Below are 27,989 nucleotides of genomic sequence, written 5' to 3'. Positions count from 1 at the left end.
GCCTAAATACTTCGGCCTCAGATTCTGAGACTCCCTAGCTGCTACAGACTAAGGATCCCAATAACTCACTCTCACCCTGCCACCCACCTGCCCACAACCTTAGGCCAGCTCACCCAGCCTGCTCACCCAAACAGCAATAGTATTATAATCTTAAACCCTTCAAGCCCTGGGCTAGCTACCTGATGATGACAAAACTTTACCCTGGAACTACTGACTGGGGAAAATACCTGGGAAGGATTACACTTTAAGGCATCTGACTATTTAGCATCTGAAATATAGACTCTTGGCTCTTCTGTTGTTATCAGTTTCTTAAAGGGACAAGGGGCTGGGCTTGTCTGTTTGAAACCACAGTTTCTCTACAGCTGTCTGACTCCCTGTGATTCTACTGAGTTCTTGTTTTCCATCATCCCTGTGGCAAAAGCCTTGGTTGATGCCCAGGTCCTTGAAGCAGATGATTTTAGAAGAGGGAAAAGAGTCCTGAGCTTAAAATGAATGTTTACTGCAGTACAGCCCTCAAGTCTAGGAGAAGTCCTGAGTCCTGAGTCTCCCAGTCCTCAGTCTGGGAGAAGTCATGTGCATAAGACTTGTTTCTCCATCACCAAATGCCATCACTCTTTACCCTTTCCTTCATCCCACTGATGCTGTCAAATAAAATACAAGTCTGAAATTTCTAAATAACATTTTTAAGTTCCATTTTTAGAATTTCAATAACAAATGTATGAGATTTGCACCAGAAACCTTATAAAAAGAGTTTGTTGCACACTTGATGCCATACAAAGGAAACTTACATTCAGTGAGCTGTGATGTGCCAAACACTCAACAAAGCTATTTGATGTGCCTTACCTAATCTAGTCCTCACAATAATTCTGTTAATTACTTGCATACTATCCCTTTATTTGCAGATAAATTCATAAACTCTGGAAACTGCACATAAACTGTGGTTTAAAGCTTGGTTTAATATTCACAAGATCCTGGGTTTGAATTCCTTCTTAGCTGCCTACTAGTTGTGTGGACCTTGGGTAATTGAGTTTCCTTCTAGGTTTGTTTTCTCACCTATAAAATGAAGAAACTTCATATGATTTAGATCTGTGTCCCTGCCCAAATCTCATGTGGAATTGTAATTCCGAATGTTGGAGGTGAGGCCTGGTGAGAGGTGATTGGATTATACAGGCTGTTTCTCATGAATGATTTAGCACCATCCCCTTGGTGCTGTTCTTGTGTTAGTGAGTTCTCATGAGATCTGGTTGTTTAAAAGTGTATGGCATCTCCCCTCCCCTTTGCTCCTGCTCCTGCCATGTAAGACACCTCACTCCCGCTTTGCTTTCTGCCATGATTGAAAGCTCCCTGAAGCCTTCCCAGAAGCAGATGCCACCATGCTTCCTGTACAGCCTGCAGAACTGTGAACCAATTAAACCTCTTTTCTTATAAATTACCCAGTCTTAGGTATTTCTTTACAGCAATGTGAGAATGGACTAATACAGAAAATATATCCAAATTCACTAAGCTTTGAAAGGATTAAATAAGATAATTAACACAATAAGTATTAACTATTGGTTTTATCTTAAATGCCAGGCTAGCTTCAAATGGAATAAATACAACACATATGGACAAATACCACTCTCAACTGTTCCAAGGTTGAATTTCCACACCACGAATACCATTCTGTCCTTCAATTACTCCTGCTCTTCTTCAGTCAATGTGGTAAAATTTTTATTTTTTATTTTTTAACCTTTAGATTCAGGGAGTATATGGACATATTGTGTGAGGCTAAGGTTTTGGCTTCAGTTGAACCCGTCACCCAACGAGTAATGTAGTACCCAACAGGTAGTTTTTTTAAACCTTGCTTCCCTCTCTCCCTCCCCCATTTTGGAGCCCCCATTGCCTATTCTTCCAGTCTTTATGTACATATGTACCCAATGATTAGCTCCCACTTGTAAGTGAGAACACGCTTTTTGTTTTTGTTTCTGTGTTAATTCACTTAGGATAATGGCCTTCAGTTGTGCCCATCTTGCTGCAAAGGACACGATTTCATTCTTTTCTATGGCTGGGTAGTATTCCATGGTACATATATGACCATATATTTGTTTTTTATCCAGCCCACCATTGATGGGCACCTAGGTTGATTCCATGTCTTTGCTATTGTGAATAGTGCTGCAATAAACATGTGAGTGCAGGTATCATTTTAGTAGGACAATTTACTTTCCTTTGGTTACATACACAGTAGTGAGATGGCTGGATCAAACACTAATTCTATTTTCAGTTATTTGAGAAATCTCCAAACTGCTTTTCACAGGGGTTGAAGTAATTTATAGTCCCTCCAACAACATATAAGTGTTTCTTTTTCTCCACAACCTCACCAACATCTATTATTCTTTGACTTTTTAGTAATACCCATTCTGACAGGTATGAGATGGTAAACATGGTAAAATTTTGATAAGAAAAAATATATATAAAGCTTCTGCCTTCAGTGAATCTATGAGGACCATCTAGGTGGTTTCACATTCTCTGTTTCCCAAACTATCTCTAATAACTCAAACTAGACCAGGAAACTGTATTCTTAGGCCAGCCTTCTCCTTCACTCACCTGTTCTGGATATTTGCTCCCAGTGATCTCTGCTACAGTGTTGAAGGAATCAGTATCTGGGTAGGTCTTTGCCCCCATCTTTAGCTGAATGACAATTTTGATCCCACGAGAAGCCATTCTTGACATCATTTCTGCATCTTCCACCGTAATACAGGCTGTTGGAATCTTGGGCACGCCATCCTGGTATTCCTGAATACCTGTGTGAGGACTTGAGAGAAGAAGCCACCAGGTTACCTTGAAAGTGGAAATAGACCGAAAGACTTTTTTGAAAGCACCTGTATATTGAGATTTGCTTTCCACTTATCTTTGTTTGCATCTGGTAAACAGGAAATATGGGAAGTATTGATTTATTTGCTTTTGATGTGAATGTAATTTTTGTTTTTTGTTAAGAATAAATTAGAAACTTCAATTTAATAATCATCATATGTAAATTATTTGATAATTTGGATATCCTTCAAAGTTGCAAATTGACACAAACTCTGAAGGACATTAACAGTGCCTTCATGATCAAAAGGTACACACATCTGTACAAGGAGACAAGGGAACTCTGAAGTTTGTCAAGGCTGCAGACCAGATGATCCACATGTCTGGAATAAAACTGGCCCAGATACATGTAGTTCTGTGGTTACTGCCTGCCAGTGGGCCTACTCTCTTCCCACCCAAACACAGAGGTCTAAATCTATAACTCCACATTAGTGGTAGAACACCATGCAGGAAAAGTGTAGAACAATGTCTGGGAATATATTCATATTCTCATGAAGAAAAGTTGCTGAATAAATCCAGGCCTTTAATTTTACTGCCACAAAAGAAAAAAAAAAAAACTATTATACTTTTGGCACTAAAGGAGAAATACCATCCCAACCAACTGGTCAGATATTTTCCTGCTAATTTCTAGATGCTTCTTAAGTTCAAGAAACACTTATAATTGAAGCCTATATTAACCTGTTGATTCAACCTCTGTATCTACTAGTGGAGCTTATCAAAGTCATTTTCTAAAATTGCCATTTCAAACTGTTCCTTTTCACCCCTGAGGTGTGGCTCCAAACCCTCCCACACCACAGTGCTCTCAGGACCAAACTGTCACAGCTTCCAAGTGCATGCCACAGTCTATTCCTATCTTCTGTTAAAGCACAGGCTAAAAACTTCCCTTTTGAAAATTAGATTTTTCTTTTCATATTTCTATATTTTTTTCAGCTTGTCTCATATTTACAGAAGAGCCTTCCTCCTCCTTTCACCCACAACACATTTCTCTCCAGCAGATGATAGTTTGGTGCTTATCTTCTATAAAAGCTCCAGTCTCCATATGCACAAACACAATGATGCATTCTTATCTCCAACTACATTCTTGATGTGACTGTATTGTTGTAACCATATTTCAGGTGACTATTTACTTAGAGAAACTGCAATGTAGAATGGTTAAAAACAGAAGGTGTGGAACAAGACTGCTTGGGTTCAAATCTGGGCTTATTGCTAACTGGCCCAGGGCAAGTTACCCACATCTTTGTTTCAGGGGCGTCATCTATAAATGGAAGTGATAATAATACCATTTCATGGAGTTATTTAGCAGAAATAATTAATTACACAAGTAAATCACTTACCCTCAAACACATTAATCACTCAATGTATTTTAAATATTTATTTTATTAACTTGCTTATTCAATTATCCCTGCAGAGACTGTCTAATCTCAAGTGATTAGTACCATCTGAGTATACCCTCTATGAACATTTCTAAAAAGTAGACTACAAGCCGGGCATGGTGGCTCATGCCTGTAGTCCCAGCACACTGGGAGGCTGAGGCGGGCAGATCATGAGGTCAAGAGATCAAGATCATCCTGGCCAACATGGTGAAACCCTATCTCCACTAAAAATACAGAAAAATTAGCCAGGTGTGGTGGCACATGCCTGTAATCCCCAGAGATTACAGGTGTAGTGAGGAAGGAGAATCACTTGAACCTGGGAGGCGGAGCTTGCAGTGAGCCGAGATCATGCCACTGCACTCCAGCCTGGGCGACAGAGCGAGACTCCCTCTCAAAAAAAAAAAAAAAAAAAAAAAAGAAAAAGAAAAAGAAAAAAGAAAAGAAAAGGTGGACTGCAAATTGTATTATTCATCAAAAGGAGTACAAAGACTTATCTTCCAAACCCAGAACTTGGAATACAGAGACCCTGAGTCTAAATCCCTGGGATGCATATAATCTATTCCAAATTCTGGTTCAGGTTCTGGGTTACAAAACCTAGGTCAGACCCCAGCTCCAGCATTCTTTGCAACTAAGATTACCTCTTTGTTTCTAAATTTCCACATTTGTAAAGTGGAGAATAATGTTAGCACTGACCTCATAATATTGCTATGAAAAATAAAAGAGATAGTATACATAAAGGATTTAAGACAGTGTTTGGCACATAGTAATTACTTAGTAAACATTAGTTGTTATTACTTCTTTGGTGCTAATTTTTCCCACTGAGCTAGTGGAATGATTAATGACCAAAAATTACCTTGCAACATGTAGGAAGACAATCTAAATATTTATTATTCATATTACCTTACGTGATGTCTGGGATTCAACAAACTCTCCTTGTTCTCAGGCTCTTACTCAAGAGAAGGTCAGTATAACACTTCTTAACAGGCTCTTTTAAGTAGTGTTTCTAGACAGATTTGTACTTATAGGTTACTGGTAAGATTTCTTAAAGTGGGGACAGTGAGCCGGGCATGCACCCATGGCTCAGCTGAGGAGATGGCACCGAAAGGCATCTTCTAATTTTAATTCAAGATATAAAAACATTTGAATTTGTCTCTGCAACTAAGCATGTCTTCCAATGGTGCAGCATCTATCACTGTTTTATAGAAGGAGGCAAAATGAAGACTCAGTTTTATTTAAAATCCTCTACTTTCACTGTAGTAAAATTATTGTAAAGGGACCAATCAGCACAAACACCACCTTCCTGTCCCCATTTACAAGCCCCTTCTGCAATTTATAAAAGCAAAAGGTAAACTACCAAGGAAGCCATAACAAATCTAAATAAGATTTAAAGATTAATAACAATCCTCTACAAATTCTTACAAAACATAGAAGAGGAGGGAATCCTTCTCAACTCATTCTACAAGGCCACCATTACTGTCATCAGAACCAGACAAAGATATCACAATACAAGAAAAAAAAACTACAGACCAAAAATCCCTTATAAATATAGATGCAAAATATCCTTAACAAAATACCAGCAAAGAGAACCAGCAACATATAAAAAGGATTATATACCACAAACAAATGGGATTTATCCCAAGAATACAAAGTTGATTTAACATCCAAAAATCAATCGATGTAATATACTATTTTAATATAATAAAGGACAATGCCACGTGATTATCCCAGTAGATGCTGAAAAAGTATTTCACAAAATCTAGCACTTTTTTAGGATAAAATCACTAATCAAACTAATGAAAGAGAACTTCCTCAATCTGATAAAAAGCATCTACAAATATCCCACAGCTAACATCATATGTAATGGAGAAAGACTGAATGCTTTTCCCCTGAGATCAGAAATAAGACAAGGATGTTTGTCTCCCCACTCCTATTAAACATTTTACTGGAGATTCTAACCAGAGGAATCAAATAAGAACAAAGAAATTTAAAAAATTCCATATTGGAAAAGAAGAAGTAAAAGTATCTCTTTTCACAGATGACATGATCTTTTTTTGAGTAAGTTAATATTTTTAATAAAATCTTATTCTAATTCTTTAGTTTTATATTAATGTATTTTTTATATCAAAGCCAAATTTCTAGAAAGAGTGACATGATCTTACATATAGAAAATCCTAAGGAACACACACACACACACACACACACACACACACACACAAAACTATTAGAACTAATTAAGAAGTTCATCAAGGTTATCAGATAAAAGATCAGTATACAAAAATCAATTGTGCAGCAGCAATGAACGATGCAAAAGCAAAACAATAGCAAAGAGTAATCTGAAAATTAAATTAACTAAGCAATCCATGTAATTCATAATAAAAACAATAAAACAGAACAAATAAATTTAACCAACATGTGAGACCTGTACACTGAAAACTATAAAATATTGTTAAAATAAATTAAAGATCTAAATAAATGGAAAGATGTTCATGTCTATAAAGTAGAATACTTAATATTGTTAACATGGCAATGCCCCCCAAGTTGATTTACAGATTTAATGCAATCCCTATCAAAATTCCAGCTGCTTTTTTTTAAAAAAGAAATTGACAAGCTGATTGTAAAATTCATATGGAAATCATTCAAAATAACCAAAACAAGTTAGACTTTTACAAAAAGAACAAAGTTGGAGAACTCATACTTCCATATTTAAAAACTTACCATAAAACTATAGTAACCAAGATAGCATGGTACTGGTATAAGGACAGATATATAAACCAATAGAGTAGAATTGAGAGTCCAGAAATAAACCCTTCTAGGAATGGCCAATTCATTTTCAACAAAGATACTCAGACAGTTCAACAAGAATAGAAGAGTATTTTCAACAAATGGTTCTGGGCAAACCAGACATCCACATGCAAAAGAATAAAGTTACATTCCTAAATCATGCCATAGACAAAATAATTTCAAAATGAATCATAGCCTTATATGTAATAGCTAAAACTATAAAACTTCATGACTTAGGGAAAGGAAATTGTTTCTTAGAGACACCACCAAAATCACAAGCAACAAAATAAAAAATAGATAAATTGAACCATCAAAATGTTAAACTTTTGTCCTTTAGAGGACACCATCAAAAAGTAAAAAGGCAACCCACAGAATGGGAGAAAACTTTTACAAATCATACATCTGATAAGGCACTTGTATCTAAAATATATAAAGATTTTTAACAATTCAATAATTTTAAAATCCAATTATCATTTTCATAATGGGAAAATAATTTGAATAGACATTTCTCCAAAGAAGATATATAAATGGATTATAATTACATGAAAAGATGCTGAACATGATTAGCTATAAAGGAAATGCAAATCAAAACCTCAATGAGATGTCACTTTCCATCTAGTAGGATGGCTATTACCAAAAAGAGATAAAAACAAGCATTGGGGAGGATGTGGAGAAATTTGAATCCTTGTACATTGCATGTGAAATGGCCTAGTTACTCTGGAAAACAATTTGACAGTTCTTCAAAAAGTTAAACAAGTACTTATCACATGGCCCAGCAATTCTACTCCTTGGTATATACTATAATGAAATGAAAATATATGCCCACATGAAGAAAAATTACACACAAATATTCATAGCAGCATTATTTTTAATAGTCAAAAGGTAGAAAGAACCTTAATACCTATCAAATGACAAATGTGTAAACAAAATGCAGTATAGCCATATGATGAAATATTACTCAGCAATACAAAATGACATTCAGTACATGCTACAACATGGATGAACCTTGAAAACATTATTCTAAGTGAAAGAAGCTAGTCAAAAAAGACCATATATTGCGAGATTCCATTTATATGAAATGCCCAGAACAGGCAGATCTAGATAGAATGTAAATTCAATAAAGTAAATTTTAGGTTGCCCAGGACTGGCAGGGGAGAGTGGAATGTTAATAGGTATGAGATTTCTTTTTGGGATGATGACATATCCTAAAATTAGGTAGTGATGGTGGTTGCACAACTCTGTGAATATACTAAAAACCATAGAGTTGTGCAAGTTAAAAGAGCATATTTTATTGTGCCTGAATTATATCCCAAAAGAACTTCTATTATAAAAATCAAAATAAGAATCCTAAGGTTCCAGTTTTCCTTTAAGGAGAGAATCCTAGTATCTAATTAAAAATTTATACTTCCATGGACTTGGCTTCTGAGATGTGTAAAAGCAAAGCCTGCTGGTGTTTGTGCTTGCAAGATAGTATACCCAAAATATAAAATGAACATGAACAAATGTAAGTCTTAATCAGTTTTTCAAATTTCATTAAATTTCTTGTGTATCTTATGAAAAGTGACATCATTTGAAGCCAGCTGAATATTTTCCTTTGATCTACATAAAATAAATGCAATGCTTAAATAAATAAGTTTTAAATTTCCCACCTGATTATTACACATCAATCAAACTCCCTTCAGGTCAGGCAGTTCTGACTAGCTTCTTATAAAAGATACCAAGCACTTTATGTTTCTGAGCATTTCAAAATTTGCAAAGCTCAAATCAATCCTTGAAAGTGAGTGTCAGCTTATAGGTTAAATATCCAACAAGAGGACAATTATGTATCTCAATGAAGAATATGTAAGTCTGTGCAGGGGCATATAACACATTGACTAAGATAAAAATTATTCACAAATAGTTTAAAGCCTTGGAATGTTTCCTTAAAAAAAGGTCTGGAGGTGGGAATTGTAAAGATTGTGAGCTTTTGAAGCTATAGTCTTTTGTTTCCACAGAGTTTTTTTTAAGCTTCTAATTAAAAGAGCACTTATTTTGCTTATTAGAAAAGTTTATTTGATTTAAAAATCAACTTTAAAATAACTCGTGGAAAATTTTCAATTGGCTTTATTAATTTTTTTTAAATCTAGCACTTTAAGAGTAAATTTACCTAACACTTTTATACTGTCATTAACAACAATAAGAGAAAATCCATCTCAGACTTTTAAACTGTCATTAATAACACAAAAGCCAAAAGTTTCAATTACACCATAATTCACAAAGTGGGAGCACTAAAATATTCCCAACTCCCACAGGCTTAAAAACAAAAAAAAAAAAAAGAGAAGGAAAAGAAATCTGCTCAAGAGAGAGGAGATGGGACTAAATTTCCTTTCTAATTTTTATGATTTATTTGAAATGGCAGAAGAGAGGCAAGAAAAAGTCAAATTATTGAACTCTATTCCATATTGATGACAGACTCCACATGAACAAAACTCAACCGATATGTTTGATATCGTATGTTCATCCGCAAATCTCAGAAGAACACCATTACAGTGTCAGAAAAACGTAGCTTCTCCCGAAGTAGAGGAAAGCAGCCGACTCCGCAAGAGTGCAAGAAAGAAGGACGATGGTCAAAATGTTAAGGGGAATAAAACTGTTTGGTATTTAACATCCACACCATACAGGAAGAACTTTTGGCTTTTTTCTCTTAAACATAAAAATATAAAGAAGATTCAAAGATACAAGAGGTAAGTGCCTGTGAAATAAAGATAAAAGAAAATTTAAAATAGCTAAAATTTTACACTTAATGTTTTGTGAGCTAGAAAGTATTGGACAAATATTAGCTTTGTGTTTACTGTACATTCTGTAACCCATAGTAAACATCACAAAATATATGAGTTTCCTTGTTTCCTTTCCGATTTAATTCTACTGTATGTTACAATTTCTGCTTACTTGCACATCCTATTGGTTTTGTTTCTCTGGATAATCCTGACTAATACAACCACCATTAGTCGAATTTTCTTTTATTTGCGGACAAATATATCCCAGTGTTTGCCATGACCAAAATGATAAATCAGTGCATTATATATTTTCAAATTATAAATATTAAGCATTTTCTCTCACAGATATATAACTTCCTAACAACTAAGTAAATCTAAATAAAAATTACTGTAAGAAGTTATTACACACCTAAATTATAATAAAATCTGGTACCGTGTAAACTATGGGAAAATTATACATACAGTTTAAGCATCCCTAATCCCAAAATCCAAAATCCAAAATGCTCTGAAACTTTTTGAGCACCAACATGACGCCACAAATGGAAAATTCCACACGACTTCTGCAGCCAGTGGCAGTCAAAATGCAGTTAAAATTTTGTTTCATGCACAGAATTATCAAGAAATATTTCATAAAATTACCTTTAGGTTATGTGTATAAGGTGTATCTCAAACACAAGTGAACTGTATGTTTAAGACTTGGGTCCCATCCCTATGATATCTCATTATGTACATGTAAGTATTCCAAAATCTGAAAAAATTCAAAATATAAAACATTTCTTTTGTTTTTATTATTATACTTCAGGTTTTAGGGTACATGTGCACAATGTGCAGGTTTGTTACATATGTATCCATGTGCCATGTTGTTTTGCTGCACCCATTAACTCATCATTTAGCATTAGGTATATCTCCTAATGCTGTCCCTCCCCCCTCCCCCCACCCCACAACAGTCCCTGGAGTGTGATGTTCCCCTTCCTGTGTCCATGAGTTCTCACTGTTCAATTCCCACCTATGAGTGAGAACATGCAGTGTTTGGTTTTTTGTCCTTGCGATAGTTTACCGAGAATGATGATTTCCAGTTTCATCCATGTCCCTACAAACGATATGAACTCATCATTTTTATGGCTGCCTAGTATTCCATGGTGTATATGTGCCACATTTTCTTAATCCAGTCTATCGTTGTTGGACATTTGGGTTGGTTCCAACTCTTTGCTATTGTGAATAGTGCCACAATGAACATACGTGTGCATGTGTCTTTATAGCAGCATGATTTATAATCCTTTGGGTATATACCCAGTAATGGGATGGCTGGGTCAAATGGTATTTCTAGTTCTAGATCCCTGAGGAATCACCACACTGACTTCCACAATGTTTGAACTAGTTTACAGTCCCACCAACAGTGTCAAAGTGTTCCTATTTCTCCACATCCTCTCCAGCACCTGTTGTTTCCTGACTTTTTAATGATGGCCATTCTAACTGGTGTGAGATGGTATCTCATTGTGGCTAATATCCAGAATCTACAATGAACTCAAACAAATTTACAAGAAAAAAACAACCCCATCAAAAAGTGGGTGAAGGACATGAACAGACACTTCTCAAAAGAAGACATTTATGCAGCCAAAAAACACATGAAAAAATGCTCATCATCACTGGCCATCAGAGAAATGCAAATCCAAAACATTTCTGATCCTAAGTATTTTGGATAAGGGATGATCAATCTGTATATCCGATGCTGGTGGCACTTAAATTAGTTTGATCTTTCTAGAGTGTGATCTCCCAAAATGCAGCAAACCTATAAAAATTCTGATCCTGTTTTGGTTATTTTGTTTTGGAGAACAAACTCCTCAGCAATATCATAAAAAAAGAAAAAATAATTTGTAATAAGATGTTCTCTGCATCTCTCTATATATGTTGAACTGTAGAAGAAACCCAGGAGAGAAACTTCAGGAGAGGAAGTGGCAAAAGAGAAGACATCTATGACACGTAAATGGGTCGAAAGCAATACATAGAAACATAGATGAAATAATGTTAAGTTCAAAGAAAATAACTGAACACAGTACACACAGGATAGAGATCAAACATGGTTTGCAGTGATGTAAATTGAGTTCATATTCATTAGGTTCTTTGAGAAACTACAGTCACCCTCTTAAACTGTAATCAAGAAAACTGCAGCATTACCAATAAATTCTTAAGACTTAAATTCTTAAAAACATGTGCCACAGCCTGCTTAAAAAAAAAAAAAAAAACCTGGAAGCAAAGCCTGAAGCTATCACAGTAGCAATTTGAATCCTTGAAATTCTAGCTCCCAGGCATTTGAGCACCTGTGGCAAATTATTAGAAAGATATCTACTGAAATGTTTTTGCCTTACACCATCAGTCACATGAAATACTTGCAGCTGAATCTTTCTGTAGTGCCAGCCCATTAGTGTTCGATCTAGGCAGAATTACAAAGCTAATGTTTTCTTGATATCAATCACATGTGTATTCAAGGACTCTTCCAATACATCTGTTAATATTTTAACTGTTTATTCACATTTGTGTACATCTTCTCTGCCTTTGAGGCAATAGACACATATTTTAGTCTTCTAATCTTTAGAAAAGTTGTATATGAGATATTTGTCTCAAACAATGATACAGAAGGGGACAGAACTAATTCTGAAGATCTCTGGCGCCAATAAGAAATCAGTACTTGAAGTCAGGTAGCGTGATGCCTCCAGCTTTGTTCTTTTGGCTTAGGATTGACTTGGCAATGCGGGCTCTTTTTTGGTTCCATATGAACTTTAAAGTAGTTTTTTCCAATTCTGTGAAGAAAGTCATTGGTAGCTTGATGGGGATGGCATTGAATCTATAAATTACTTTGGGCAGTATGGCCATTTTCATGATATTGATTCTTCCAACCCATGAGCATGGAATGTTCTTCCATTTGTTTGTATCCTCTTTGATTTCATTGAGCAGTGGTCTGTAGTTCTCCTTGAAGAGGTCCTTCACATCCCTTGTAAGTTGAATTCCTAGGTATTTTATTCTCTTTGAAGCAATTGTGAATGGGAGTTCACTCATGATTTGGCTCTCTGTTTGTCTGTTATTGGTGTACAAGAATGCTTGTGATTTTTGTACATTAATTTTGTATCCTGAGACTTTGCTGAAGTTGCTAATCAGCTTAAGGAGATTTTGGGCTGAGACAATGGGGTTTTCTAGATATACAATCATGTCATCTGCAAACAGGGACAATTTGACTTCCTCTTTTCCTAATTGAATACCCTTTATTTCCTTCTCCTGCCTGATTGCTCTGGCCAGAACTTCCAGCACTATGTTGAATAGGAGCGGTGAGAGAGGGCATCCCTGTCTTGTGCCAGTTTTCAGAGGGAATGCTTCCAGTTTTTGCCCATTCAGTATGATATTGGCTGTGGGTTTGTCATATCTAGCTCTTATTATTTTGAGATACGTCCCATCAATACCTAATTTATTGAGAGTTTTTAGCATGAAGGGTTGTTGAATTTTGTCAAAAGCCTTTTCTGCATCTATTGAGATAATCATGTGGTTTTTGTCTTTGGTTCTGTTTATATGCTGGATTACATTTATTGATTTGCATATGTTGAACCAGCCTTGCATCCCAGGGATGAAGCCCACTTGATCATGGTGTATAAGCTTTTTGATGTGCTGCTGGATTCGGTTTGCCAGTATTTTATTGAGGATTTTTGCATCAATGTTCATCAAGGATATTGGTCTGAAATTCTCTTTTTTGGTTGTGTCTCTGCCTGGCTTTGGTATCAGGATGATGCTGGCTTCATAAAATGTGTTAGGGAGGATTCCCTCTTTTTCTATCGATTGGAATAGTTTCAGAAGGAATGGTACCAGTTCCTCCTTGTACCTCTGGTAGAATTCAGCTGTGAATCCATCAGGTCCTGGACTCTTTTTGGTTGGTAAGCTATTGATTATTGCCACAATTTCAGAACCTGTTATTGGTCTATTCAGAGATTCGACTTCTTCAAACTATACTACAAGGCTACAGTAACCAAAACAGCATGGTACTGGTACCACAACAGAGATATAGATCAATGGAACAGAACAGAGCCCTCAGAAATGATGCCGCATATCTACAACTATTTGATCTTTGACAAACCTGACAAAAACAAGAAATGGGGAAAGGATTCCCTATTTAATAAATGGTGCTGGGAAAACTGGCTAGCCATATGTAGAAAGCTGAAACTGGATCCCTTCCTTACACCTTATACAAAAATTAATTCAAAGATGGATTAAAGACTTAAATGTTAGACCTAAAACCATTAAAATCCTACAAGAAAACACCGACGCAAGCAATACCATTCAGGACATAGGCGTGGGCAAGGACTTCATGTCTAAAACACCAAAAGCAATGGCAACAAAAGCCAAAATTGACAAATGGGATCTCATTAAACTAAAGAGCTTCTGCACAGCAAAAGAAACTACCATCAGAGTGAACAGGCAACCTACAGAATGGGAGAAAATTTTTGCAACCTACTCATCTGACAAAGGGCTAATATCCACAATCTACAATGAACTCAAACAAATTTACAAGAAGAAAACAAACAACCCCATGAAAAAGTGGGCAAAGGACATGAACAGACACTTCTCAAAAGAAGACATTTATGCAGCCAGAAAACACATGAAGAAATGCTCATCATCACTGGCCATCACAGAAATGCAAATCAAAACCACAGTGAGAATACCATCTCACACCAGTTAGAATGGCCATCATTAAAAAATCAGGAAACAACAGGTGCTGGAGAGGATGTGGAGAAATAGGAACACTTTGACACTGTTGGTGGGACTGTAAACTAGTTCAACCATTGTGGAAGTCAGTGTGGCGATTCCTCAGGGATCTCGAACTAGAAATACCATTTGACCCAGCCATCCCATTACTGGGTATATACCCAAAGGACTACAAATCATGCTGCTATAAAGACACATGCACACGTATGTTTATTGCGGCACTATTCACAATAGCAAAGACTTGGAACCAACCCAAATGTCCAACAACGATAGACTGGATTAAGAAAATGTGGCACATATACACCATGGAATACTATGCAGCCATAAAAAATGATGAGTTCGTGTCCTTTGTAGGGACATGGATGAAACTGGAAAACATCATTCTCAGTAAACTATCGCAAGGACAAAAAACCAAACACCGCATGTTCTCTCACTCACCGGTGGGAATTGAACAATGAGAACTCATGGACACAGGAAGGGGAACATCACACTCCAGGGACTGTTGTGGGGTGGGGGGTGGGGGGGGCGGGGACAGCATTAGGAGATATACCTAATGCTAAATGACGAGCTAATGGGTGCAGGAAATCAACATGGCACATGGATACATATGTAACAAACCTGCACATTGTGCACATGTACCCTAAAACCTAAAGTATAATAAAAAAAAAAAAGAAATCAGTACTTAGTGAATTCAAAGGAGGAAAGTAATATATACAAACAGCATCTGTGCATCATTATCAGTATATTTGCTTAAATAACGTATTTCCATGAAATAAGAATGGATGACTTCTGATTTAAAATTTTCTTCCCCTTGGCCTTTTTTAAACCTTAGTTTGGTATCAGTGGTTTTCTTCTTCCTGTTAGACACCACAGAAAGGCCTTTATTCAAATATGTAGTGATCTCTGAATGCCACAGATTTAAGGAAGGGTGATATTTTTGTTCCATAGATGCCTAAAGCATACACCATTCTGTCAAAAATCACAAAATACCACAAAGAGATGTTAGGTTTTTTGACAGAACACTCCAAGCTAGCACTTACTGAGCATTTGCCCTGTGCCTGCCAGTGTGCTGTGTGCTTTTCACACATTAATTCATTTACCAGTTATTACAACCCTGTGAAGGACTCTTACTGTCCCCATTGTACAGATGACAAAATTGAAACAGAGAGGCTAAGCCCATGGTCTCACAGCTAGAAGCTGACAAAGACATAATTGAATCCTGGCAATCTGGCTGGAGTCATGCTTTTAACCTCTATAGAATCTATCTTATATTGCCGCTCACCCCTCTAATGATGATGATGATTACTATTAGTAGCAATAAAAATGATTACTATCTAATGAACATTGATGATATATAGTGAGCTAAATAATTTCATCCATGACCGTATTTAATCTGTATATCAATTCTGAGATAGGTGCCAATATACTCATTTCTGAAGTGAACTGACAAACACAGGGTCCCTGAATGGGTCAAGTGCTCTGGGCAAGAAATGAACTTTGTGACCAGGCTTTTATTCTTTCCAGGTTTAAGGGAACCTATTTAAGTAATGCAGCACCTTTTAATCTTTATATTCCTTCTGATAATCATACCGAAAAAAATAATATATATAAAGCATTGTACTGTGCCTGACGGACAACATATGATTTATAAATGGTAGTTATGATCATCACCACCCATATTTTGCATGTTCTTCTATACCGAAGTATCACTCAGCATTGAATTTATTTTATACCCATTTACACACATTTATGTCTTCTGTATAGACACTATTTTGCTTTTGCGTACCTAGTATCTACAAGCTCAATTTCTGGACCACAGTAGGTGCTCTGAAGATGTTTATTGAATTTTGCTAGTCTGTGGCTTCTAACACCAACTTTCTTTCATTATAGAATCATCTCTTTGACCTTTATTTTCAGTTTTTCTTCAGGCTAACTTCACCATTTAGTTATTATGTGTCAGAATAACATGGAAGTCTTGCTAAAACAGATTGCTGGCCCAACCTCTAGAATTTCTGATTTAGTAGGTCCAGGGTGAGGCCAGGGAACTTTCACTTCTAACAAATTCCCACATGATGCTAATGCTGTAAGTCTAGAGTGCTGGACACTTCAAGACTTCACCAGCAGAAAGGATTTATTCAAAGATACGTCCTTGTCAATGGAAAAAGTGTGATCTCAACAGGGATCACTTTCACAGACTCGATCACAAATATACCTAAGTACTTACTATGTGCAAGACACTAACGTAGATGCCATGAAAGAATCAGTCCCTGCCATCAAGCAACTGGCATTTATTTTGAACAATATTAGATCCATGCCAGTGTGACTATAGAGTTGTGGATTTAATGATTACAGTAACAAATCTATCCAAACTCACATTTAAAATGGAGTGTTTTTTTCTCTAAAACCATCACTGTGGTAGGCTGCACAGTTATTGCAGCAATTGCCCAGTGCTGTTAACAGTTTTGGAACTTTTCCTCTGAAATTGCCTTCAGAGCATTTGGCAGCCTTCCAAATGGTCTAAATGAAGGCAAAATTTGGTGCTTTAAAATTAGAATTAATTTTTGAAAACAACCAAAATATGATTAACAAAATGAATGAATGATTTGGGGTCCAAATCAAGATATATTATAAAATAATAAGACTAATTTTTAATTTGTAGCTTATCAATTGGCCATAAAGACCATTTTAAAAGAGATTAGAAATGTTTATATCAATGGAATCTGCACTAGAATATGTGTTTAGACTTAGAAGTTATTTATATGATAATACTGATTAGATTTATACATTCTAGTATATTTGTTTTAAAATGCTCTAAAAATTATTTATTCCAACAGAATTTCAAAAAAATTGCAGCAAACTAAAAAACCAGTAATATGGACATTGTAGTATAAATTACGGTGTTCAATTTCAGTGGAATATTTTGCAGCCATTAAAATGTTAATTATGAAGTGTAGGAAAAACATGAAAATTTTTGATATATATAGAAAATGTCAAGTTGTATGTAAACTATGATAAGCAATATAAAGTTTTATACACAGGGAATAGAGGAAATATGGGATAATAAAAATAGGTTTGAATGGCAGGGGAAATGACAGGATTTTTTCTTTATGAATTTTCTCATTTTCATATAACTACAAAGTTTATGCTTTAAAAAAATCAGTCTTTACTTTAAAATTTCTATTGACATTTTCCTAGGCAACAGAAAAGTATGAACAAGGCTAATCATAAACATTGTGAGAATGAAGGTATGAGTGTTTATGTACGTATATAATATGAGTTATTGAATATGCCTGAAGTCAGCTAAAGAAACACCCTGAAAACAGATGCATAGGGGCAAAGATTCCCCAATTGTTTGAGAAAGTGTATACGATGACTTGCCACACAATTTACAGATGTGAAGGTGAACGTGGTCTATAAGATGACCACAAGGTCTAAATTAGATTCCCAATCTAGATACAAATGATTGGTGTATCAGTTAAGACAGGCAAACTTATTCACTGATAACAAACAGCCCCTAAGATTTCACTCACTAAAACAAAGTTTCGTTTTCTTCTCCATTACCTATCCATCCCAGCCCAGTTAGGTGTTTATGTTGGCCTCAACCTCACTCTGGGATCCACGCTAATGGAGCAGCCACTCTCTGGAAAGTTGCCAGTCACTGTGGCAAAGAAGACAGCACTCTGAAAGGTCTCTCTCATCAGTAATTAAATGCTCTACTCACATCTCATTGGTTAGAAAAAGTCACATGTCCTCACCCAAATTCCAAGGGACTGAGATGTACAGCCCTGTTTTATGTGCAGGTGAAGAGCCAGAAATATCTAGAAACCAGTGCTAATGATTACCGTAGTGAGCCAAGAGTGACTCAGTGAAGACAAAGGGTGGAAGGAGATCAACATGAGACTGAAACTGGACACTATAAAAACACACTAAAGACCAACTAAAGGATGAGAAAGTCATAACATAACTCTGCAGCCACTAAAAACATATTTTGAAGAATATTTAATGCCACAAGAAAGTGATTAAAACATGTCTCAAAATTGTGCATATACCGTTACCTCAATTTTGTATTTATGCAAATTGATTAATTATGTAGCAAAAAATGACTTAAAAATAGGGGAAAAGGTAAATGTGGTTTTGTCTGGGTGGTGGGATCATGGATGAATGTTATGTTCTTCTTGACTTTTCTACATTTTCCAAGTTTGCAAAAAGAGTAAATATTACATTTATTATAATAAAAATAACATCAACCTATCTAACATTCTTAATTTTTTAAAAAAGCTGTTAAGTTCGACTGCTTTTTTACTCTACCAACCAGACTATAAAGTGTCAGCTTAATATTGCCTTATTCACCTATTTTTATTCATTTCTTTCTCTTAGTACCTTTTCTAAATAGTCTTAAACTGATTAATAGTGATGAGTTAAGCAGACAGATCTTCAAAGGATTTGACTCTGTTGCTGAGCTTTGAAGAATTAGTGGGTGTTCCTTCCTTCATTTTGCAGTTTTAATTAATGATCTGGTTTAAGAAATTGATAAATTAAATTTTTCTTTCAAAAAGAGAATACTTTTTAGGGAAAATAGACGAGCTAGGGAAGGTGTAAGAAACATTGCCAAGAACTTAACATTCACACAAAATGCCACAATACAGGCTGTATTCTTCTCACATGTCTTCGAGAAAATAGGTGATGATGGGAAATAAATGACTTTAAGGCAGAAGGAGTCAGGGTTAGGGACTGTTGGGCAGCTCAAATGCAGTATTTAGTTGATGTAAAATACTTTCATCTGGTACTTTGAAGTAGGCAAATGTATTTTTTTTTGAAACACGAAGTCAAAGTATAAACAGGACATTGGTAAAATGGCATTTTATAAACATCTGGATAGTGTGTTCCTAAGGCCTAGGCCTAAGAATTCAGGAATCAGCTGCAATAATTCCAAATCCATCACTGATTAAAACACTTTTCAGACATAAAATCTCAAGTACTTGCTGTAGTTTCAGATTGCACTGGAACATTCTGTAAGATTTAATTCACTTCATAAACACTATGGTGACGTATAGACTTAAATTAGAGTTTGAATTTTAAAAAGGAAGGGTAAGTCAAATCATCCAAAAATAGATGAAAGTTAACACCAAAAAAAACTGTAATCAAAGGGAAACTATTAATTCTACACTTAGAGCTATAACTTAAATTTTGTGAGAAATTAACACCTATAAATATGTTAAATCATATAAAAATGCTATCAAATATTTAATCAATTCTCCATAATAAGATAATTTCTGCTTTTAAATATAGCAAAATAGACATGATTTTAAAAACTGTTTTTCCTAGTTGCCTTGCAAGAATATTATATAATCTAAAGGGTCTCATTCGCCCAGAAATTGCCCTAAACTACCTGGTATAATGTCTTAAAACTGCCAACAGATTTGCTGAGCTTGTAATGAACCTCCTGCTTTTATGAAAAATAAATCATTCAACAAACCTGTGACAAGGCATATTTACCAATTACCAGAATTTAAATGTTTGGTTACCAGGTTCACTGGCAACAAAAAGTTTCTAGCTCTGTAAAAGGAGTGAAAAGGACTCATGGGTTAAATTAACTGATTCTGGCCACTTAATCATGCAATTAGAAATATTAAGCCAATTCAAAAAACATCTATTGGGTACTTAGCTGAGCCAGGTTCTGTGACAGGCAATGGAGGTAGGCTACATCTGTGATCAAAACAAATGCAATTTCTGCCCCTAAGGAAAACAATTTCATCTTTCCAAAAGCTTGTTGAGATTATATGCCAGACTAACGTATATGCCACCCTCAGGCTCTCCACCTTACTCCCTAAGACAGGCATGGTTTATCTATTTAACTATATATGTCTAGCATTTAGTATACACTCTAGTACATAGGCACTTAATAAATATTTCATGAATAAATGAGTGAATGGAGTGAAAAAGTTAGACATTATTATTTTCATTATTATGCCTGTTAACAGGGGATAATGAATTTAGTACTGACAACTTGAGTTATTTAACCTCTCCTTCTCATCTGTGCTCTCTCTGCTCTCAAACCCCATGGGTCTATTTTAAATCAATATCATCTGAATTTCTAACTAAGTCTGTCGAAGAACCAGTCACATAGCAATTCCAAAGAAAGCTCAGCTTAAGAGGCAAGGCCGTGTTGCAACCCCTCCAAAGTCAGATAAACTGAAGTTGAGTGGAATAGGAATTCAATAAATAGCCACCCCCCACAGGGTAGCATATCGACCGTACACACCAGGAAGGGTCCCGCTGGGCACAAGGCATGAGATACCTGGGTACACGTTTACGTGCTGCTCAGCGCTAAGTCTGACTGGTGTGAGGAACCTCCTTCTCTGTTATTCTTCCCCAAGACAGAGACAGCCCACTGTGGTGGTTTAATCTCAACACCCGCCTCTCTACTCCAGACAGACTCACAGGCTCTCACTGAGTGAAAGAACTAGTTCAAGTGTTCAAACTGGATAGAGCTCAGCTGTTGTTTGGGGAGCTGTTGATTCTAAGTTAAATCCTGGAGAGGCAGAGTTACCATATGATCAGAGAAACTGACATTCAAATCCAGCTTTCACACCAGTGGTATGACCCCTCACCACTCCCTGGCCATGTTCCAATTTTTATTATTTTATTATTATTATTGTTATAAATATCAGTAATAACACCTAACATTTTGTCACTTAGAATTTATTAAGCATGTTCTCATAAATTTTACCTACTTTACACAATAACCTTATAAAGTAGATATTGTTACTTAGTTTGACAGTGGAGACACTCTGGCTCAAATTTAAGTAATTTGCCCAATATCACACAGCCAGGAATGAAAGGAACTGGAATTTGAATCAATACCTACAATAAATGTTTTCTGGGAGAGACATACTCTCACTCCTCTCCTCATGCTGTGCCCCATCCCCCATCCTATTCCTCCAATTAGCTATTGGTGCTTATTTCCCTATGTTTGAAAATACAGAGGACAAGCAGATTTAGAATACATTTTTAAATATTACTGAAATAAAGATATTTATTCAAAACTCACTTAACAAACATTTATTGAGGCACTCTTTTAGGTTTGGAAAATATGGCGGTGAATGGGATATTTTCTTATCATGGTTTGTGACCCTTTTGGGTTTCCTATAATCTTGCACTCTGCATTGCTTTATCTTTGAAAATATAGAACATGTAACCATTCTGTATACTGCTTCTTGGGCCAATTGGCTCTCTGAGGTTCCCGTACCCTTTAAGAACACAGACATGCCCCTTTAGACTTTTGACGAGTCCACATAAATCATCATCTCTGAAGTTTCTGTGGTCTGCAGCCTCCTTCTCTCCTGTTGGGGTGAAGGAAAAGCTTTGGGTGGGGCCATGCATAAAGTCTCAAAGAACTTACAGGAAATCAGAGAACTCCAGATGGCAATATCTTCCATCATCTCCAACTGAGAGAATGTGGCCAGATCTGGAGAGTGGGGACTGGAACAGCTAAACATACTAGGTGCCTAGGTCAGCTTGACAGGGTGAGGCACTGCAGGCCTCCAACTCCAGAATAAGCCTGTTAGGAAGTGAGAGAGGAATAGTGTCCACCTCTTCCAAACCTTCCTTTTGGCACAAACAACCCTCTCCCTCAATTCTCAATATCATTCTTCTTCCAGCTATTTCCATAAATGTCTGGTGTATGTCCAGACAAAAGCAATACTCTCTATTACCAGTGATAGCAGTTACTATGTAGGCTATAAACATAAAGACCAATAATAATTATATATACCATTAAAATATGTCAGATCTAATTTGTTAGTAATTTTATTTGATGCCAACAACAAAACCACTCATGAGGTCTCAGACTTCACAGTCTGTCACTTATACAGTATGATCATCTGCTCACAACTTTAAAAGCCATTAAGTGACTTTCCAATCAAGACCATCCATTCTCCATAAAACTCCTTAGCAATGCTGTCACTGAGACACTTTGGCGTGCAGCTACTCACCTGAGAAGAGCCTAGCAAAGCTGTTTCCAGCATTAAAAGTGGAAAACAATGCTGGAATCAAAGCATTTCCTGAAACACTAAACAAAATAGCACTATATTCATTAATGAAGCAAATGCATATAATCAGTACATTCTTGACGATGAGAAACCAAGGAATCCTTTTTCCTCTCCTACACACCATATGCAAAAGAAATAAGCTCTTTAATTCAGCCTCAACTCTTCTTCCCTTTACCCTCACCTTCACCACACTTCTCTTCCTGCCCAATTTCACTATCTCTATTGCCTCCTCACCTGTGTAAGCAGACACTTAGCCCAGGGTCAGCCTTCAGGTTTTTGCACTCTTTTTATACTTTTATCCCTTGAAAATGTCTTCCCCTATCATACATTCAACTGTCAGAGGTATTTAAAGTCCTGCTTCCCACCCCAAGTCTAAACCTCCAACTCTGGCCTCTCTTCCAAGCTCCTGACATTTGTTTCCAATTACCCGACATCTCCACCTGGATTGAATCCCAAACCAAAACCATCATCCTCCCCTGCTCCAAACATGTTTCCTTATATTCCTATAATGGCTACTGGCTTGAAATCCTAGAAACTAAGTTCTTATTCATTTATTTCCTCCATATCTGAATTGGTTAGAATCAGATTGTAAGATCAACTACATGTAACAGAATCTCAAAATCTCAGAGGCTTCAACAAGGTAGTTTATTCTTTTCTCATGTAGAGGGCTAGTGAAATTTAGTCAAGGGATGGTATGACAGAATTCTGTTCCATGAAGTTCTTTGGGACTCAGTCTCCTGCCAGTTCATCCCTCCAATATTGCTAGGGTCCAAATTAGCAGCTGGACCTAGACCAAGATGGCAGGTAATCTAAGAAGCAGGGTGGAGGAAGTGATAAAGAAGAAAGAGGTAAAAGGTGGGCCAGCCATCTTTTAGGTATGCTACTGTATGATACTTCTGGCCAGAACATCGTCACATAGGCACACTTAGCCACAAGCAAAACAGGTAAATAGGGTCTTCATTTTAGATAGCCATGTTTCCAGCTAAAAATTAGGGTTTTTATAACTGTAAGAGAGTAAAGAACAGATATGTAGGTGTCTGACACCATGGTTCATATCTAATTGTTCTAATTCTTTATGTCGTAGCTCTACAATGTATCTAGAATCAGCACTGCAATTCTAAGCCCTAATCACATCATTCCCTGGTCAAAAATCTTCAATGGCTTTCCAATGCCTATCAAAGTAAATCCATATTCCTAAACTAGCTCCTTAAGATCACCCAAAATTTGATCACAAATTATTTTTTTGATTTTATCTAACACATTGTCCAAAATTGAGACAGCCTAACTACTTGCCATAATAATTACTACCATTTATTGAGCACCAGAAGGTTTACATAGATTATAACCAGTTTTTCTCTCCTCTCTCTCTCCTTTCTCTCTCCCAGACAGACAGACAGACAGACAGACACACACACACACAAATGCAAAAATCAATATTATTGCCCTCATATTAAAGATGAGTAATCTGAGATTTAGAAAGGCTAAGCAACCTAGGCATGGTCCCGTATGTATAAGCAGAAGGGTTGGGATTTAAAGGCATGGTTGTGTGGTCTCAAAATACATTGTTTCTCGGCATCCTCCACCCCATCTCCTATAACACACACTGCTAGTCATCAAACAAGCTGTCCTCCTTCATGGCTTTGCTTATGCCACTACCTTACCCATGACACCTTATCCTTTATCCCTGTTGAGATCCCATCACTTGTTGACATTCAAACAATTTTCCATGGCCAGTTAGCATACTATCTCCTTCATGAAAGTTTCTCTGAGTTGTTTGTGCTTTCTCCCTTTACCTGTATCCACAACAACCAAAAGTGCTTTTCTTCCTGAGTGCCCACAGTATTTTTTCGTATTTCCTTTAAAGTCCTAATTATACTCTATCTTATGTCAGGGTTGACACTATCCCAGCCTGGCCTCTCTCTAGGCTTCTCATTCTCAGAGTGCTGGCCCTTTGTGTTTGTCATTTGTATGGCCCCTGTGGGTAGCAATAAGTACCAAATAATCGGAGTAATTATCTAATTTGTGTTTAATAAATAAATATGGATTTAAACATACCATGTTTGTTTAACAATAGGCACATCTGTTTCAGATGTATCTCCACAGACGGTTGACTATGTTCTCTGCAATAACTTCTGATGCCAGAATTAGCAAAGGGAAGTGAGAATGTGAAGAATCTGTCACACCCCAGTGACATCCTCATCATGTACGTACACGTCTTCAGGGTCAGAATGTACTAATTGGGAAATAGAAGATCTTGTAAGCTTAGTGACCTAAACAACCTTCCTCAATCCTTATTGCTTTTCCCCCTTTCATTTAGATTTTGTCCTCTCAGCTCTGACCCCACTCCATTAACTTCTTGCCCTTTTCACTGTTCTTCCCAATTTTCTGCTTAGTCATAGTCATAGCATTCTAAATTACTGGTAAAAAGCAAAGCAATTTCTTAGACAACTGGGCATATAATTTTGCTCCAAACTAGAGTTTCTTGGTTTGGTTTCTATTTTTTATATTCTAAAATGCTCATGCTGGCTTAGAAGTACAATCTAGACAATTTATATGATGTAGTACCAAAAAAGGTATCACAGTCTTACTCATTTTTCTATCACTAGTGCAAAGCCCAATGTCAAATGCATAAGAGAGATTTAACAACTGTTTAAAGAAGAGTGAATAAATGAATGAGTCCAGAAGAAAGAAAGATTGCTTTATTTCTGACCCTTCCTCCATTATATTTCAAAGAGTTAAACTGTCAGTACAAAATCAAAATACATTTTTAAATTCAAAATAAACCAGTATTTATTACCAAGACACTCACATTGAAAATCCATGTACTAGTTTTGAAAATAGGTACTACAGTTTCTTGGTTCAGTACAACAGGCAGTATATTAATGCTGTTAAAGGTAAGCCATTGAAAAGGAAAAAAGGAATAAGGAATTTTTCTTTAGAATTTTAGGTTAAGTGTCCAGAGGCTAAGACTTATCCTGCTTCCTCCCTATTGAGCCAGGAGCTTAATTCCACCCTGAAGTGAAAGGAGAACCAAGGCAACTATTCCAGCAGACCCACCCTATGAACTGGAAGAGCTCCTGTTAGCTGAATACATTTGCACACCCCATGTTCACCAGCTCCAATCTTTCCCACTGCTCAATGCCAATCAATGCCTACTTAGAAAAAGCTACTTTCCCACTCCTCATAGTCTGCCAAGGAAAGAAACTGTTACTGGATCAAGGAGCTTCAGAGAATTGGAAAAGGTATTCAAATACACTGAGTGGACCATCCAAAGGACTGATTTTTATAAGCACGTGGGAAAATTGCCAATATAAATAAAAAGCGAACCTCACAGCTTTGAAGCCATGGCCATAGCAATAATAGCTAAGCTTTTCAACTGAGAAATTGCCTGTATATTGAAAATATGCTATTATTAGTGATTTGGCTTTTCCTACTGACTATCTCCTCAGTATCTACATTACTCGCTTGGTGTCTTAGAAAATGTGTTAAACTCTTGTAATCCATGGCATGATCACTGCACACATTGTAAAGGTACTAAATGTACCCACAGGAGAGCACTGAGGTAAGAGTGGCAAGGACAACATGGCAGGTAAGCTTTCAGTGTGCTCAGAGTCTCTAAAAGAGTTCATAGAACTCTCAATGTTCCTAGTAGAACTGTTTGGTACTAGGACCAACCTATAAGATCAGAGATAGACCTGGTTTATTTAACGGGAAGCCTCAGCCCCTGAGATTTAAATTTAAGTCTTTTTGGAGAACAATCTGGCAATCTCTATTAAAATTAAAAATCCATATTTTAAATCCAGAAATTACAGATATTAGTAATTGCTATAAATAAGTACACAAAATGTATGTACTTCATTTTAAATTATAAGACTGTAACAGTGACAAACAAATAAAAATCAGCATGTCTATCAACAGGGAAATGGCCAAATAAGCCACAGACATCATGCAATGAAAGAATCTGAAGGAGTTAAAAGCAATGAGGGAGAAGTTCTAAGTATAATGAAGTTGTTCATGGCAGGCCAACATGCCCACTAAAAACAACTAGAAAAGTTAAATAAATTACAGAAATCACATATTTAAGGACATTTAGAAAGTTAATGAAGCCAAAAGTTCTAACAACAGTAAAATTATAGAAAGGAAAGATTTCAGAGGTGATCTAAGGACATGCAGCCAACCAACTTCAGGGACATTTGCCACTCTGAGCTGGCTCATTCTAGAGAATGGAATCTAGGGTAGGTTCAGGCAGAGGGAAGCTGCTGGGACAAAGAAACTGGCAGATCCTCTGGAAACCATGTAGGGCTTCAGTGGTTAAATCAAAGATTTGAGGAGCCTTGAACACAGAGTTGGTCTCCCTGTCAAGTTATTTGTCATGTTCAGAAGCTGCACAGTGCAGAAGACTAAAGAGCTAAGCCCAAATCTCTCAAAAGCAGACCAGATATTCTGCAGTCTCTTAGTGCTGAGGAGACAAAGAATTACAATCAGAAGCCCTGGAGGGCTATGCTTCTGAAATAGGGAGAACAAAAAGTAATTTAACAAAATTGCAACCTGTTCTGATGCAACTTAGTTGTTGGATTAAGGCAATCGGTCTTTCAACCTGATTTGCCTAGTAGAGAAAAGGTAAACCTATGGAGCATCAATAGCTTTTTAAAACAATGCCTGGCATTCAAACAAAAAATATTAGGCATACAAAGAGTTAGAAATACATGAATGACACTCAAGAGGATAAAAACAATGAAGTAGTGCTATATGCACTGATCATTTGGCAGCTGAGTTGTTAGAAAAAAGCACAAAACTACACAAACACACATACACACACACATATACATATGTCAGTGCATGGGATCAAAGTCTGGAAGAATATAGATCAAACTCACATTGTTCGTTATATCTAAGAATACTGACCTCAATAGGGTGGTGGGGGTAGTCAAGGGAAACATTTATCTATATTATTCAAATCTTTGTGTATTTTTTAAAGCAACGAATTATCAAAACTACTTAAACAGTTCAGTCACCTCAGGAGTGGGGAAATACACATAGCTTTCTGCATCACAGGAAAAGATTGCAACATGTGGGAAATTAGTGAGCCAGCAACCCATCCGCCTTGAAAGGGCAGGAGAGAGACTGGTGGGCAGGGAGCAAATGGGAGACCTCTGCTCATTAACTACCCCAGCAGTGGTGATTCTGGTTATGCCCATTTTGCTAATATAATTTTGCTTAGTAATTTTCAGTCGGGTAGGGAAAACAAAGAACTAACATGCAGGATATCAGACGCTGCTGTGCAAGGAACTCAGAAGTTAAGCAAAGAATTAGAAACAGAAGGTAAACTCAAAGTAGGTAGAAGATTATCTGATAAAAGCAAACACAGATGCACATACCAGTCTTGATGAGGCCTGCCACAAGATAGAGAAAATAAATAATCCAAAAGAAACACT

The 27,989-nt window shown here is 36.5% G+C and overlaps 1 protein-coding gene across 1 annotated transcript in view; it reads right to left on the bottom strand.

Annotated features, from left to right (window-relative positions):
- CPQ (carboxypeptidase Q) overlaps positions 1-27,989 on the bottom strand; it is a 523,193-nt gene that overhangs the window by 287,769 nt on the left and 207,435 nt on the right. The window contains exon 4 of the mRNA XM_032760098.2: positions 2,584-2,791. Coding sequence (XP_032615989.1) covers positions 2,584-2,791 — 208 coding nt within the window. The remainder of the gene's footprint in view (positions 1-2,583; positions 2,792-27,989) is intronic.

This window comes from Hylobates moloch, unplaced genomic scaffold (genome assembly GCF_009828535.3).
Source record: "Hylobates moloch isolate HMO894 unplaced genomic scaffold, HMol_V3 SCAFFOLD_9, whole genome shotgun sequence".
Lineage (NCBI taxonomy): Eukaryota > Metazoa > Chordata > Mammalia > Primates > Hylobatidae > Hylobates > Hylobates moloch.
This window is presented reverse-complemented; position numbering and strand designations above follow the sequence as displayed.